General features: G+C 40.6%; 2 protein-coding genes across 3 annotated transcripts in view; both read left to right on the top strand.

Annotated features, from left to right (window-relative positions):
- The window catches only part of lars2 (leucyl-tRNA synthetase 2, mitochondrial), a 36761-nt gene extending 30311 nt beyond the window's left edge, over positions 1-6450 (top strand). For both annotated transcript variants that reach the window (XM_015016956.1, XM_015016955.1), the window contains exons 18-21: positions 1212-1289; positions 1388-1499; positions 3139-3266; positions 6071-6450. In XM_015016956.1, coding sequence (XP_014872442.1) covers positions 1212-1289; positions 1388-1499; positions 3139-3266; positions 6071-6250 — 498 coding nt within the window. In that variant the 3' untranslated portion in view covers positions 6251-6450. The remainder of the gene's footprint in view (positions 1-1211; positions 1290-1387; positions 1500-3138; positions 3267-6070) is intronic.
- Positions 6451-10920: 4470 nt separating this feature from the next.
- Positions 10921-12672, top strand: LOC106936124 (LIM domain-containing protein 1). The gene has a single exon (XM_015016952.1). The coding sequence runs from the start codon at positions 11512-11514 to the stop codon at positions 12655-12657; it is 1146 nt and encodes a 381-aa protein (XP_014872438.1). The 5' UTR covers positions 10921-11511; the 3' UTR covers positions 12658-12672.
- Positions 12673-13457: the final 785 nt, after the last annotated feature.

The following is a 13457-nucleotide window of genomic DNA, read 5'->3' as shown; positions in this document are numbered from 1 at the left end:
TAACCTTCAAATTATCTTTTAAAAAGTCTTCAATTTCCAGAGCATCTCAACATTTTAGGAATAAATAGAAAATGATTTTAGGAGATTTTGTGAAATGCCAAGCAATGCATCAAAGCATCGTTTTTTTTATTTTATTTTTGTGAACAAATATACAACATTCACAGATCATAAGTGTATTTTTTGTTAAGTTGCATTTAGTATAGGATATTCTAGTCCATATTTGCTGGTCTGAGGGTTATAACTATTGAAACAGACCTGACTCAAGTTAGTCCAAATGCTTGAAAAGCAGTGAAAGAACCTTAAACTGCATTACTAAAATGTAAGGCAATTTCACATAATTGTTTGTGGAATTGGAGGTAAATGCAGAAAGATGTTTTTTTTTCTGTTTTTGCTTTTGTGTTACATTTAAATAGATCATCAAATTGATTTTAATGTCAGACAAAGATGGCCTCAGTAAATAAAAATGTATTTTTTTTACATGATTATTTCATCATTGCAATGAAAACAGTCATGGATTAATCATGATTACTGCAGTTTTTGAACAGAATAGTTAATTGTTTTATGAGACAGTCCCACGGCTGATGATTGCCTATCAAATCCCTGAAACAGGACCTGTCTGACAACATGAGGTAGGCTTGTAAAAAACTTTGTAAAAATCTAGTCTGGTGGTTCTGGAGGAAGAAGTTTTGCCTGACATGCTTATAGAAAGTGTAAGCACAGACAGGCTGTTGTTTCTCAGTTACAAAGTATATACATGATCACACCTCAGTAATACGTTACTCATCACACGTTTCCCGGTCGTGTTTTATGAATCTGTCGCAACCTGAAACCCCTAGAGTAAAGAGCAACGGCAGAAGAGGATGAAAATTGATTTTAAATCCACTGTGTCTCCTTTCACACTTTATAAATAGCTCCCCTTCAGCTGCCAGGTTGGGTCTCCCTCCCTCCGCATGTCGGACTCGGAGCTTTTAAAGGACCTCAGGCTGTTTGCTCAAAGGCCTTAAAGCTGAGGCCGTCTTTTGATGCGTCTCACAGAAAAGCCACACCGATGAAGCTTCTTCTCGGGCGTTTCTAAAAACGGGTTCTTCTCCCCAGAATGGGAACACTGAGCCTAAAGTTCTTTCATCCATATCACACATCCTGTGTCTATTAATAAAATGCAAAATGCCAATTTTTTTGGTCTAATCAGCTTATTGTGTTCATATTTTCAGGTGACGGCATACTTCACTAAAGACTTTCTGTTCAACGCAGCCCTCTCTCGCCTAATGGGCCTTACCAACACATTGAGTGTGAGCGTCTCCTTCATTATCTTCAACAAATCTGTCTCGGTTACTGTTCAAAACATGCTGCGTATCTCACATTTTAACATATTTTTCTGGGTAATTAGAGTGCAACAGTTCGAGTCCTGCAGCACAGTGTGGAGTTTGAGGAAGCTCTGGCTGCCCTTGTTATAATGACGGCACCCATGGCTCCTCACTTGGCCTCTGAGCTTTGGGCAGGTGAGGGACATTGTTTCTGCTAATTATGGCTCAACCGTTTACACACGTGTGGTGGAGTGTGCATTTCAAGAGAATGATTTATACATCGGCTATTATGCCATTGTCAGAAAAACAAGGTGCCTATTTTTATTTGACATGTCCATGAAGCGCTTCTGAATTTAAAACATATTTATATGATTAATGTCCCAAAGGTGGGGGAGGGGGGTCACTTTAATACAGATGACATTTTAAGGTAGCATTGGTTAGGGAAGCTCATAGTAAAATTAGGTTATTTTGCATAATGTCAGAGGAAGTAACATCTGATAAACACATCTAGCATAGTAATACATATTCTAATAGAAAGTTTAGTACTACTACAGTGCCATTCACAGTTATTGGCACATTCAGTGAAAGATGTGCAAAAATCCTTAATATAGATTAATCTTTTTATTGCAGAAGCTTAATCTCACAACAATTGTAGAAATAGTCAACCTTGCAATTTTAGGTCCTCATCCCACAGCATCACAGATCCTCCTCTATGTTTAACTGTGCTTTTCCATATATCCATCCTTTTTGCTTGCTCTTCTGTAACAGAGGACTTTGGAAATTTGTTTACCTTCCCTATCATCCTCTTCACTGGAGGGTTCTGTAGGATCTCGCCCAGCTTTGTGGATAGTGGACATTAGAAACGGGTCCAAGTTTAAAACCCAGAGAAACCAGAAGTTAGAAGTTTTGAGAACCTTGACTACTGGTACTTAAAAAAAATCAAGAATAAATCAAGAATTGAAGAAAAGTGTAGTTGTGGAAGAGCAATATTTATGTCGTGTAATTTTCGTAATTCATTTTCTTACTGAAGGATTGTTTTTCTCTGAATAACTGTGTTTAAGTTAAAGGGTGGATTGTTCTAACTATGGAGATTACGCTACAGCAATCATTTCACAAACCTTTACAGTTCTTTACCAGCGGTGCTAAGAGATGTGTCCACGTCTGTTTAGTACATTTTAACTGGAATGATTTACCTCTCTGTTTAGCAGTCGGTTCTGTTTTACTTTTTGTGGTGAGCGAACAATGGAGAGGAAAATCTAATGTTACCTTTTGTGCCTCTTGTGGAAACTTGGCCGGGTCCTAGCCTTTATTGTTGTTGACACACGTACGTACATGGGCTTTCCACACACTGGAAAAGCGCACGGGTCCAGCTAATGGGCAGAGTCTGGAAAACCTGACAGCTGATGGCTGGAAGGAAGGAGCGTGTGTTCAGTTTTGTTTGTGCTCACGCATTTCAGTTCCTAAAACAGTTCATAAACAGGACAGACCAACACGACCTCTGCTGCACTCAGCTGTGCTGGGCCTTTCATTCTGGGTGGCTTGTGTAATTTTACACGCACGCACACGCACACACGCACTCACACAAACACCGTTCAGGATGGAGGAAGTACACATCCTTCCTCCGAGTGTGTGCATCATTCTTGCAGAGTGATGCACTGGTTTAACTGGAAGTCAGGAACACGGTTTGCAACGTTTAGCTGTTTTTCAGCCTTTTAATGTCGTCTTATTGTATTTTCCCCCAAACTGTTGTTAAGACGTATTTAACAGCTGCTTACCTGCGCCTCAGCATTTCTATATTTAGTCTGAAAGCCCTCCTGTGTTCTCTCCTCCGCAGGTCTTTGCACAGTGACGAACCCCCAGAGTCCCCTGCTGCTGCGGGGAGGCGATGTCTTGCAGCAGCCCTGGCCAAACGTGGACCCCGAGTATCTGAAGGCCCCTGAATTTGTGGAGCTGTCTGTGCTGGTAGGACTGCATGAACGCTGTCAGAGACGAACTCACTGATGCGCTGATGATTTATTAGCAACATTTAATAAAAGTCACAAACTTTGAGTGATACTTAGAAAATTTTCTGAAAGGGTTTTAATTGTGCCTGCCACTTGTTTTAGTGTGAGGAAAACTCATTTTCCTCACACTAATAATGTGGAACATACTGAGTTTTTTATTTTGAAAGGAAAACATTGTGCATTTCTTATTACCTGCTTAGTACATCTACTAATGTGCCACTATGTTTCAGTTACCTAATCCCTGAAATAATGGTGCTTTTACTTTGAACGGTATCAGTGAACTACTTTTTAAAAGTCCAGCATATAAAGACATTTCATATTATAAGATTGAGTCTCTAATTTTGAAATACATTTGTTATTTTGGACCTCCAAATGAACTCCACAGTCCATTAGCTCAGGTTTGTTAACAACGCCGATGCTAACAAACCTCTTTTTAATAGTCCAATTTACAAATTGGGTACATATAATCTGTTTGATGTACTTTGGCAACACAAACACTAAATTGCTCTAATTAATTGCCATTACAGGAACCAGTTTAATAAATAAAGAGGTCAAGCAAACTCTTTGAGTGTATTTTTGAGTAATTTCTATTCTAAATATAGTTTTTTCTTGAACACCAAAAACCTTAGTCATTTTCCCCTCAAACTCGCCAACATTTCAGCTCATGATTACATTCAAACTCTGTAATTTTCAACAGAGACTATAATTAGCCTGAGTGTGCACATGACTACATTAATGCAAATACCTGCGTGTGTCAGTTTATGTGCCAGCAGGGCAAGCGGTGCAGTTTAAACTAAACAGACGTGTTGGTCGTAATTAGGTCTGCAACAGAATTGCGGTGTTATTCCTCACTGGTATTTCCTCTTTGAAGTTTTTATTTATTTTTTTGGTTTGACTGTGAACTCGAAAACAGTGAAAATTTTTGTGGGTGTGTGGCTTAGTTACTACTCATGTTGTGGAGACCTAAATATGTCACATCACAAGGGTGTGTCTTCCTCACGAGGCTTAAAAAGGATGTCCACGACGTGGTGTAAATTATTCAGTTTTAAAGCTTCAAACTTGTTTTCTGGTTAGATTCAATGAAGGTTTAAGTTTAGACTCCCTTAGGAAAAGGCAAATTAGCAGGTAAAGCAATGGGATCCAGCATGAATGGACAAATTGGTCCAGGAAATTAAAATAAACTCTTGTTTTGCCTTGTGAAGGAATATATATGTGTGTGTGTCATATGTGCAGATTTGGAGCTTTTATTATCAGTCAGAACTCTGTAGGAGTAATTTGGCCAGTACACTTCCATGAAAAAAATAAAATAAAATGAGCCCTTCTGACTTTCTGAAGGTCTGCAAAAGTTATTTTCCTTCTGGCTGCCTTTTCACTTATTTTTTTTATCCAGTTCTTGCACCTACCTATGGCAGCATGTTGACAGTGTGAAAACAAAAGGAATTGTTTTAGGTCTGAAATGAAACTATTTGTGGCCGATAAATCATATCTAAAAATAATGTATTTTGGAAACAGAAGAGAAAAGTTGCAAAGACCTTACACAGGAGTTTAGAGATGTATCAATCTTTAGTTGCATTTTATTTCAAGCTTCCAGCTAAAAGCGCTTCGGCAAAAACATTTTTCTTTTCAAGATTGAGTCTTTTATAGGTCAGGGCTGAGTGGATGAAGAAACAAACAAATAAAAAAAAGACATTCCTCTGAAAAAAATGTTTGATTCTGAAGAGAAAGTGGGACTATCAGCCAGTGTTTGAAGAAAAACTTGAAAAGATTTTGTAGAAGGCATAGGAAACATTTGCAGAAATCTGCTTTACAAGAAAGTCCCACTGCAGAGCTCTTTAACCCACATCATTAAATATAATGTCATTTGTGATTATACTTATGCTCATACATTGCCTGGTTCTGTAGCCTTTTTTTTTTTTTTTTTACCAAACGGTGTGAGACTCTGGAGCCACAGGTTGAAGACTATTAGTCTGAACAATCTACACTGATTTTTCAATTTTCTTGTCTTTTTTACTTAAGCTTTTAGCTACCAATAACCATGAGTGGAAGCAGAGGAAAATAATATTCTGCTGTTTTTCATTTCTAAAGAGTATAGAATCGATCTAGACACATAGTGATATTTGATTATGGTTCATCAGATGGGTACCCTGTGCTCTGCATTGATTTTAATCATAAAACTTAGATTTTACTTCCTTTATTTTCCTGAGTGGGTCTGACTGAGGTCAAGATCTCCCGATATTCCCCTTTTTCCAAACTTGGCGTAAGCGCACACGTTTGAACTCCCAGTCATCGAGGATAATGAGGCTGGTTTTCCCTTGGACTCAACTGTCTGTTGTGGGATTCCTCGCGCCCTCTTTCTTCTAATCATGCACTTGGGCCTGTCCCAAATACGTGGGACAAACCCAAGGGAGAATAGAGGCCGTGGCTGAGCTGAGGGGCCTCGGAAACATCCATGCATCCACACACCATTAATTTGTAAGCACTTCCAGAGACGTGATCACATTCACCATGCGCACGCATGCACTTGCCTCTGAGCACACATGACCAAGTGGCCTTCCCATACCTACCACTAACTACGTGTTTGAAAGAGTGCGCTGCATATGCAGACATGGAGATGGAGTGTGTTATTTTAGAGGGTGGTGTTTTTTTCCAAGAAAGAGTTTAGGTACAGATCCATCGGGTCGAATGTTTGCCAGATGATGAAAACCTTTCACAGGAAGAACTGGAACATTCTCTCATCGCTTACCTTCTGTTTCCTGCCCTCAGATAAACAACAAGCGCTGTGGCACGGTGACCATCCCTCTGCAGGTGTCCAAAGATCCCGCCCGGGTCCAGCAGCTGGTGATGGAGAGCCCCATCGGACAGAAGTATCTGAGTGAGCGTGACATCAAGAAAGCCATCCTCTCTACCAGGACTCCCCTCATCAACTTCCTGGTTAATGAATGATGTATGGGTGTTTACCAGATTGTGTGCAGCACCTGGCGGGCGGTGCCTTCCTGCTGCACCCACAGACTGACAAATAATGTTGATATTTTGATATTATATGAGAGAGAAGGTATGTTGGTCTGTTAAAAGTATCAAGGTAAATGTCCTCCAAGAGCATTTTATTTATATTTTACAGTTTTTAATAAAACATTCAACAAACAGAGTGTGGGTAATCTTTGCAAACCTGACCAGGATAGGTTCAGAAAGCCTTCAGTTTTACTCAACCTCTGTTGATAAATTATGAACCCAAGTGTCGAACTCGGACGTCCTTCACACATTCATCAAATGTATAACCTCTTCTGTGCCACCATTTCACACCTCCCTGTTTGGGCTGCTTCTCAGCCAAGTATAGATATCCCTTATCAGTGCTGAAAAGCTATTCTGAGCAACATGGAGTGCACTTCTAAAGCCTCACATTTTTGCACATCCTCCTTTGCAAAATAGCTTAAAGTCAGTTAGATGGATTGGAGGATGTCTGTGAACATTTATTTTCAAGCTTTCCCAGAGGTTCTCAGTTGGGTTTGGGTTTGCTTTGATCTCAATGTTTCCATCATAGCTCTGGTTGTATGTTTAGGGACATTAACCTGCTGCTGGAAGGGGGATCTCCTCCCCAGTCACAAGTCTTTAGCTGTCTCTGCAGGTTTTTCTTTCAGGATTGTTCTGTATTTAACTCCATCCATCAACTCTGAACAGCTTCCCTTATCCTTCTATTAAAAGTTAGTAATGATCACGATAGTATAATGCTGCCATCACCGCCATGTTTCATTATGGGAATGGCTTTCTTCTTGCTACCAAGTTTGTTAAGCGCACAGCCTACAGCTGTTGTTAGCTGTGGACCGTTACCAAACTGTTGGGTTTATGCTGAGACTAAATTTCAAAACAAGTGGCTTCTGTTTAATAATTATCTGTGATGACTTTTATTTAGGGGAGTCAGAAGGATGGACACAGATGGGGATACATTTTTCTGATAATCGGTTTTGAAACAAAAATGTCATCAGATCATCAGTTTGATCATCAGATCAGAAGTTTGTCCATCGGATTATTCTCATTAGACGTTGTTCTCCGCAATTTTGAGTTAATTTCTGAAAAAAACGTTCAAAGTGTCTGAATATTCTTGTACGCGAGCTGCTGTTTAGGTTTTAAGAAGCGCTGTTGGGTTCTGCCTGTCCAACCCTGCTGCCATCAAAAGGTGAGTGGGATTTAACTAATGTGGTTGGTAGGAGGTGGGGGGGGGTCTGTTTTTACTCTGCCATCACATCTTGATTATCCATAGCTGCTCAGTGCCCCATCACCGGCGGCGCCTGTTCATTAGCTCTGTGTCTGTGTGGCAGTGGGCCACCATGACTTGGCCATTAGCGTTGCACTCAAAGAGCCCACAAGCTGGAGGCGCTGAAATCTATCTGCGTGCCCACCCACTGGCCTATCTTTAAAGCCTGTGTGAGTAAGCAGTCATCTGATATATGCAAGCGTTTGTCTTTCACAACCTTTCAGTACCCACAGGATTTTTTTTTTGTAGGTGTGTGCTGAAAGTTTGCATCCCACACAAGAATTTTCTAATATCAGCATTTTAACAATTTTGTCGTCTCAAAATACGCTTGTGTGTCATTTTGTGAACTGTATTTGCCCAAAACAAACTGCAGAGAGAAAGGGAGAGAGAGAAAAGCAGAACATTCCTTTAGCCTCTTTTCATATTTCTGTGATTTATCACCCACCATCAGGTGACAGGAAGCGCTTTCAGGACGGACAGAATAACAGGAAGAAAGGCCAGGAATAAGAGAACCAGAGCCAAACCTGTTTTAGCTATTCTCTCTGTTAAATATGCACACCTAAGCTCAGCCAAATGCTGTCACAGCACAAAATGGAAAGGCCAAAGATAGAGGCTCTTTATCTTCCGTCACCTCAAATTTTTGTTTTCTTTCAACGTCCAGAATTGATTTTGTGGAATAAAAATAAAGTCCACACACAATCTTTCTTTTTTTTAAGCTAACATCTGATTTATTTCGAGTCATTGTCGCAACTCGTATACCAATGCAACACTTTATGAGTCGCATTAGTTTATGCGACTATTTTGGATCGTTTAGAGCTGCCAGAAAATCCCAGACTACAAGTTAAAATTGAAAATGTTTCTTCTCATTTTAAGAAATAAGGCCTAAGCTGCAGTGATGCATTTCCTCTGACAGTTAATTTTGTCACTGTCGGCCTCCGCCATACCATTTAACACTTTTTGTCAGTTCTGCAGTTTCCATGACAACTTTGAACAGGGAAGTGCTGCCAGTGACTCACTTTGTCTTCAAACCCCAGCCGTAGCCTTGTGCACCATGAGTTATCTTTAGTGTGTTAAAGTAAATCACTTCCTTTCCTCTTGAGAAACTCTTAAGAGACAAAGAAAAAGAAAAGAGAAAGGGTGGGGCATGCAGCAGTGCAGTCCCAGTCACCCTTCACTGCGCCAGTTTAGTTTCTGGACTGTCTTATGCATTCCCACAGGAGGGCACAGTAATGCTATAGCTCATTAAGCGGGAGGCTGACCGCAAGGAGGACTGTTTGATCCTCTGAGGATGTTCCTGACGTCACTGTCTAAGCAAATTGTAGCTATTCCCTTAACTGCGTTTAGGATAAAGCTAAGTAAATACAAACTGAGTAGATGCAAACTTGTAAAATTCTAAAGCAACAATATCCCACATGTTGTCCATAATATCCATATGTGTTCTGTTTTGCACTGGAATCTATATTTATACAGGGCATGTAGTTTTTTGTTGTTGTTGTTTTTGACAGCATTTTCAAGTCCTCAGTACCAAAACTGTGTGAATGTATCTTGAAATATAGTGACTCTTAAAGGTGTCCGCACCCCTGTTAAATTGCCAAATATTCAGGATATGAAGAGTGAAACCACAACAATGTTTTGACACAGATAATATGACTTTTACCCTGTATAATTAAACTAACAAAACAGTCGGTTTCAAAAGAAATAAATCATCTGCCCTCAGTGCGCATGATTTATATATAATGCTGTGGACTTTTTTTCTCCTGATACTTTGAGCAATTTTAACTGTTTTCATCTTTTGTAATCAATCTGCAAATCATGTCTATTGACAACTGGATTAATATTGCTTCTTTCTAATGTTTCTGCTGCAAAATTCTCCTTAGCAGGAAAATTAGGACAATTTAATCTGTCTAAACGTATTCTCTCCTTTTTGCGGAAATACATTTACATTTATGAATTAATGTGTGTAGTCTGAGAAATCTACAGTTAAATTTGAGAATAAGTTCAACTTGTTGTTTTAAGTGGTTTCTCTTATTTTTCCACATTTGTGTATATTTATGTTTTACGCAAAATATTCAGTTTACAATAAATAGCTAGTATCCAATGTTTGTGAAAGCACAGTTTGAGCACCTCGTTTCAACATTCTTAATATAGTTTGGTTAAAAAATGTTTATATGATATGCAAATGCAGTGATTACAATCTATTTTTTATTTTATTGTTTGATTAACTTCTGAATGATAACTAGCCTGTGGTTAGGCAGAAGGAGCAAATTCTTAGGATGATGTCTGCACACACTCTTAAAAGTTTTATTGTCTTTGCATCTTCTTTACATGGATAGTCAAGTCTTGTGGTGTAAACTATTTTAATCTAACCACTGGCCGAGGCCTAGGCCTCCCTTGACATCCTGTTTGCTTAAATTTGTGACATATTTGCATGTATGAATGTAGCAGTTTGTAAACTCATCATGCTGTTTTTAAACTTTTCATGCAAAACTTTTATTTTATTTTTTTTTTTAGCTTTCTGAGCTTTTATTAAAAGGGGAAAAAATCCACTACTGCAAAGTTGAAATATCTCACAAACAATATTCAAGTGTGTGTGTGTGTGTGTGTGTGTGTGTGTGTGTGTGTGCCAGAGTTGCCTTGCAATTTAAAGTACACCTCCCTATTCCAGAGCAATATGGGGGAAAATGTGTGTAGGAGTGGCTAAGTTTGGAGCATTTTATTAATCAAATGGATGAACACTGCCTTGCAAAACTATTCATATTACCACCAGAAGTACATAACTATTATAGGGGGCAATTCATAAAGTGAAATAATGAATGGCTTTCAACATGTGTACTTGTAAAAAAATTAAAAGTGCATTTGCATTGTGCTGATGTTTTGCTCAGGTGAATCACACACATTCCTTATTTGGATGATGGTTTGAACAAAGCTCTGTCAGATTCTCGACAGAGCTCGAAAATATAACCTAAAGTGTCTTTAGGTTATAAAACAGTATCCCGAGGTAACTAAAGGTACTTGGGTTATAACTTCATCCCTAAAACCTTTTGGTATGATCATATCTTTGTATTGTTAGTTCACTAATGTTTTAACAAACTTCTGCGAGGAGAAGGACTCTAATAACAAGTTTAAGACGTGATTTCTGAAAGCAAGTGAAGCCCTGAATTTTATTTAGGGGTGTCAGACGACTGAATACATAAACGCAACACATTTTTTACATTGGGGAAACTTAAAAAAAAAAAATGAAGGCATTTCTTTAGTTACATGGTGACTTTTTGTCTGTCGGTAAAGCTAATTCGGTTAGGACAGATAAGGAAAGTGATATTTTTTCAGTCGCGTTTAATGCGAGTACTGCGCCTTTAAAAACACAGCTCTGTGCTTTGTGTCCTAACTGTCGTCCGGTGGCCACGTATGGCTCCTTTCAACAGCGGTAACAGCGGCTAACGAGTCCTATCCCATAACCGCCCTGACCTTAGCCAAGGGTTTATTTGTCTTTAACAAACGTGGTGGACTTTTTTCCCCCTTCTTCTTCATCTTCGTTTGAAGCGCAGAGGACAAAGTTTTGTCTGAATGTTTCCCGCTGGGACCGTGAAACCGGAGGAGGAGGTGGAGGCGGAGAAGGAGGGGGCAAACGGCTGAGGGGTCGTCCTGTCCAGTCAGAGTATCTGATCCGGGATCTGCTCAGTCAGACAGACAGACGGCGGCTTCTTCGAGGCTGAACTGTCGGATTCACCGAGGGAAAACTTTTTCTTTTTTCTTCCCGCGGATGATTCAGTTAGAAATACAACGAGGTTGGGATTAATTTAAAGTAGTTTTGACTTTGTTCGGGATAGGGTTTTTTCCCTCTCTGTGTGTCAAGACTTCAAACTCTGGAGGTATCACTCTTCCTACGGACGTTTTTGATTCATATATAACTTCTTGTAACTTTATCACAGCAAGCGGTTCGGTGTTCTTACACAAAATGGATAAATACGAGGATTTGGGACTCGAAGCGAGTAAGTTTATCGAAGACTTGAACATGTATGAAGCATCCAGAGATGGCTTGTTTCGAATGAGGAGGGATGCAGGAAATAACCCGGACTTTGAAGAGACTAGGAGGGTTTTTGCCTCCAAAATGACCAAAATACACATGCAGAAACAGCAAGAGGAGATGGCAAAAAGCAACCAGGTGATTAAAATGAACGGAGGTCACCACGGCGGCGCTCATTACACCAAGGACAGACCGCCCATCAACAGCTACAGGCAGCCGGGGGAAGCGGCGGCGAAGCCCCCGATCCTGTCGGGCCCGGTTCCGAGCGCCGTGCCGGTGAACCAGTGTGTTCAGGCTGAAGCTCCAGCCAGCAGGGCGTACGGCTACGGAAGCAATTATGATAACGAGCGCTTAGAGCCACATTCCTCCCATCACAGTAACTCTTCCATGCCAAGTTGTGGAAGTCCAGCTACCAGTGCTTTGCACCCTGTCTCCCCATCCAGAGAGGGCAAGCTGCCCCCCACTCTCTCAGGGAGCAGCAGCACATCCCACCATCAGCCTCAGCGCCTGCACACATCTAACACTGTCAGTCCTTCACAAGCAACCAATCAGAGTCCACTGTGCTCTGCTGGAACAGCCAGGGCTTGGACTGGAGAGCCCATTGGTGCTCCATCATCAGAGGGCATCCCTGCCTTTCCTTTGACCACTTTCACAGGTGATGCTGACTATCATGTGCAGCAGCCTGTGAGTCATTACTTACAATCTGTTAACCATAATGGTCCTGCAGCCACTTCCTTTGTCCCAGAAATGCCTCAACCTAAAGCCCAGGTGACCTCTGCAGCCCCATGTGCCTCTAAGAACCAGCTAACAGCTCGGAGCCAAATGCCTGGTGGCGTACAGGCCATGCAGGTCATCAGCGATGGTCCTGGAGGTCCGTCCTCCCCTAAACCTGTCCAGATACCTTCTACCGCTCAGCCTGTGCAGCCGCTGGAGCAGGGGCCCTCTGCAGCTGAAATCAAACTAGAGGCACTTACGAAACAACTGGAAAAAGAGATGGATGCCCAGCCAAAATCGGACTACTTTGGTAAGACTAGCCGACACCAACAAGGGGGTTTCTGTCAGTTTATCACCATCTGAATGACAAAAGCACCCACTCACGTTCATGGACACAAACCCATTTGTTTTTGATTTCATATATCATATTATACACACTGACTGCCACATCTCACACATAAACAAATGTCCTGTATGTTTTCACAATGTCCTATGTTTTTACTGATAAATTCAATTTTTATTTTAGTCTGCTAGACAATAATCCTTCTTTGTCTTCTCTAAACAAACCCTTCAGGCGGTAAAAAATGGCCAAAGCCAGGCAGATGTATGCTTTCATATTGTCTCTTCCCAGAGATCACTTTATCATCGTTGACACAAGGATAGTAACACAGCAATTAGAGCTTCAGCATACAAATATCTTCACTGCAGCGTTTGAGCTCGTGTGTTATCGTGTTTTTTCCAGTGTTTACTTTGACTGACAATGGCCTCCACTGTTTTTAGCTAATGACTTTCATAGACCTGTGCTTGCACATTTTTCAATTATCCCAAACTGAGCGTTTTAATACCTGCTTGAGCGCGTGTTGAGTTCCACCATTGTTGCCGAAGGTGCAGAGAAACGTCAGCAGAACAGTGATGTTCCGCTCATAGTGCCTCGCAAAAGTTTTGCAAACCGGTAGAAGTTTTGCCACATTCTGTCATTTTGCAGACATAACCTGTAATGCTTTGGGACTTCATACGATGGAGAAACAAAAGGTTGCACATATTTGTGATACGGAAGATTTTTGATATTTTTGTGGTGTCTGTGGTGTGCGTTTGATCAGGCACTTTGAATTAATAACATTGAAAAAGCCTTATTTTACTCCACACACATCTGCATGTCTTTT

The sequence above is a fragment of the Poecilia latipinna genome, unplaced genomic scaffold (assembly GCF_001443285.1).
Source record: "Poecilia latipinna isolate Pla-1442-1.1 unplaced genomic scaffold, P_latipinna-1.0 Scaffold2083, whole genome shotgun sequence".
Taxonomy (NCBI): Eukaryota; Metazoa; Chordata; class Actinopteri; order Cyprinodontiformes; family Poeciliidae; genus Poecilia; species Poecilia latipinna.
Note: the sequence above shows the minus strand (reverse complement) of the source record. Positions and strands in the feature narration are given on the sequence as shown.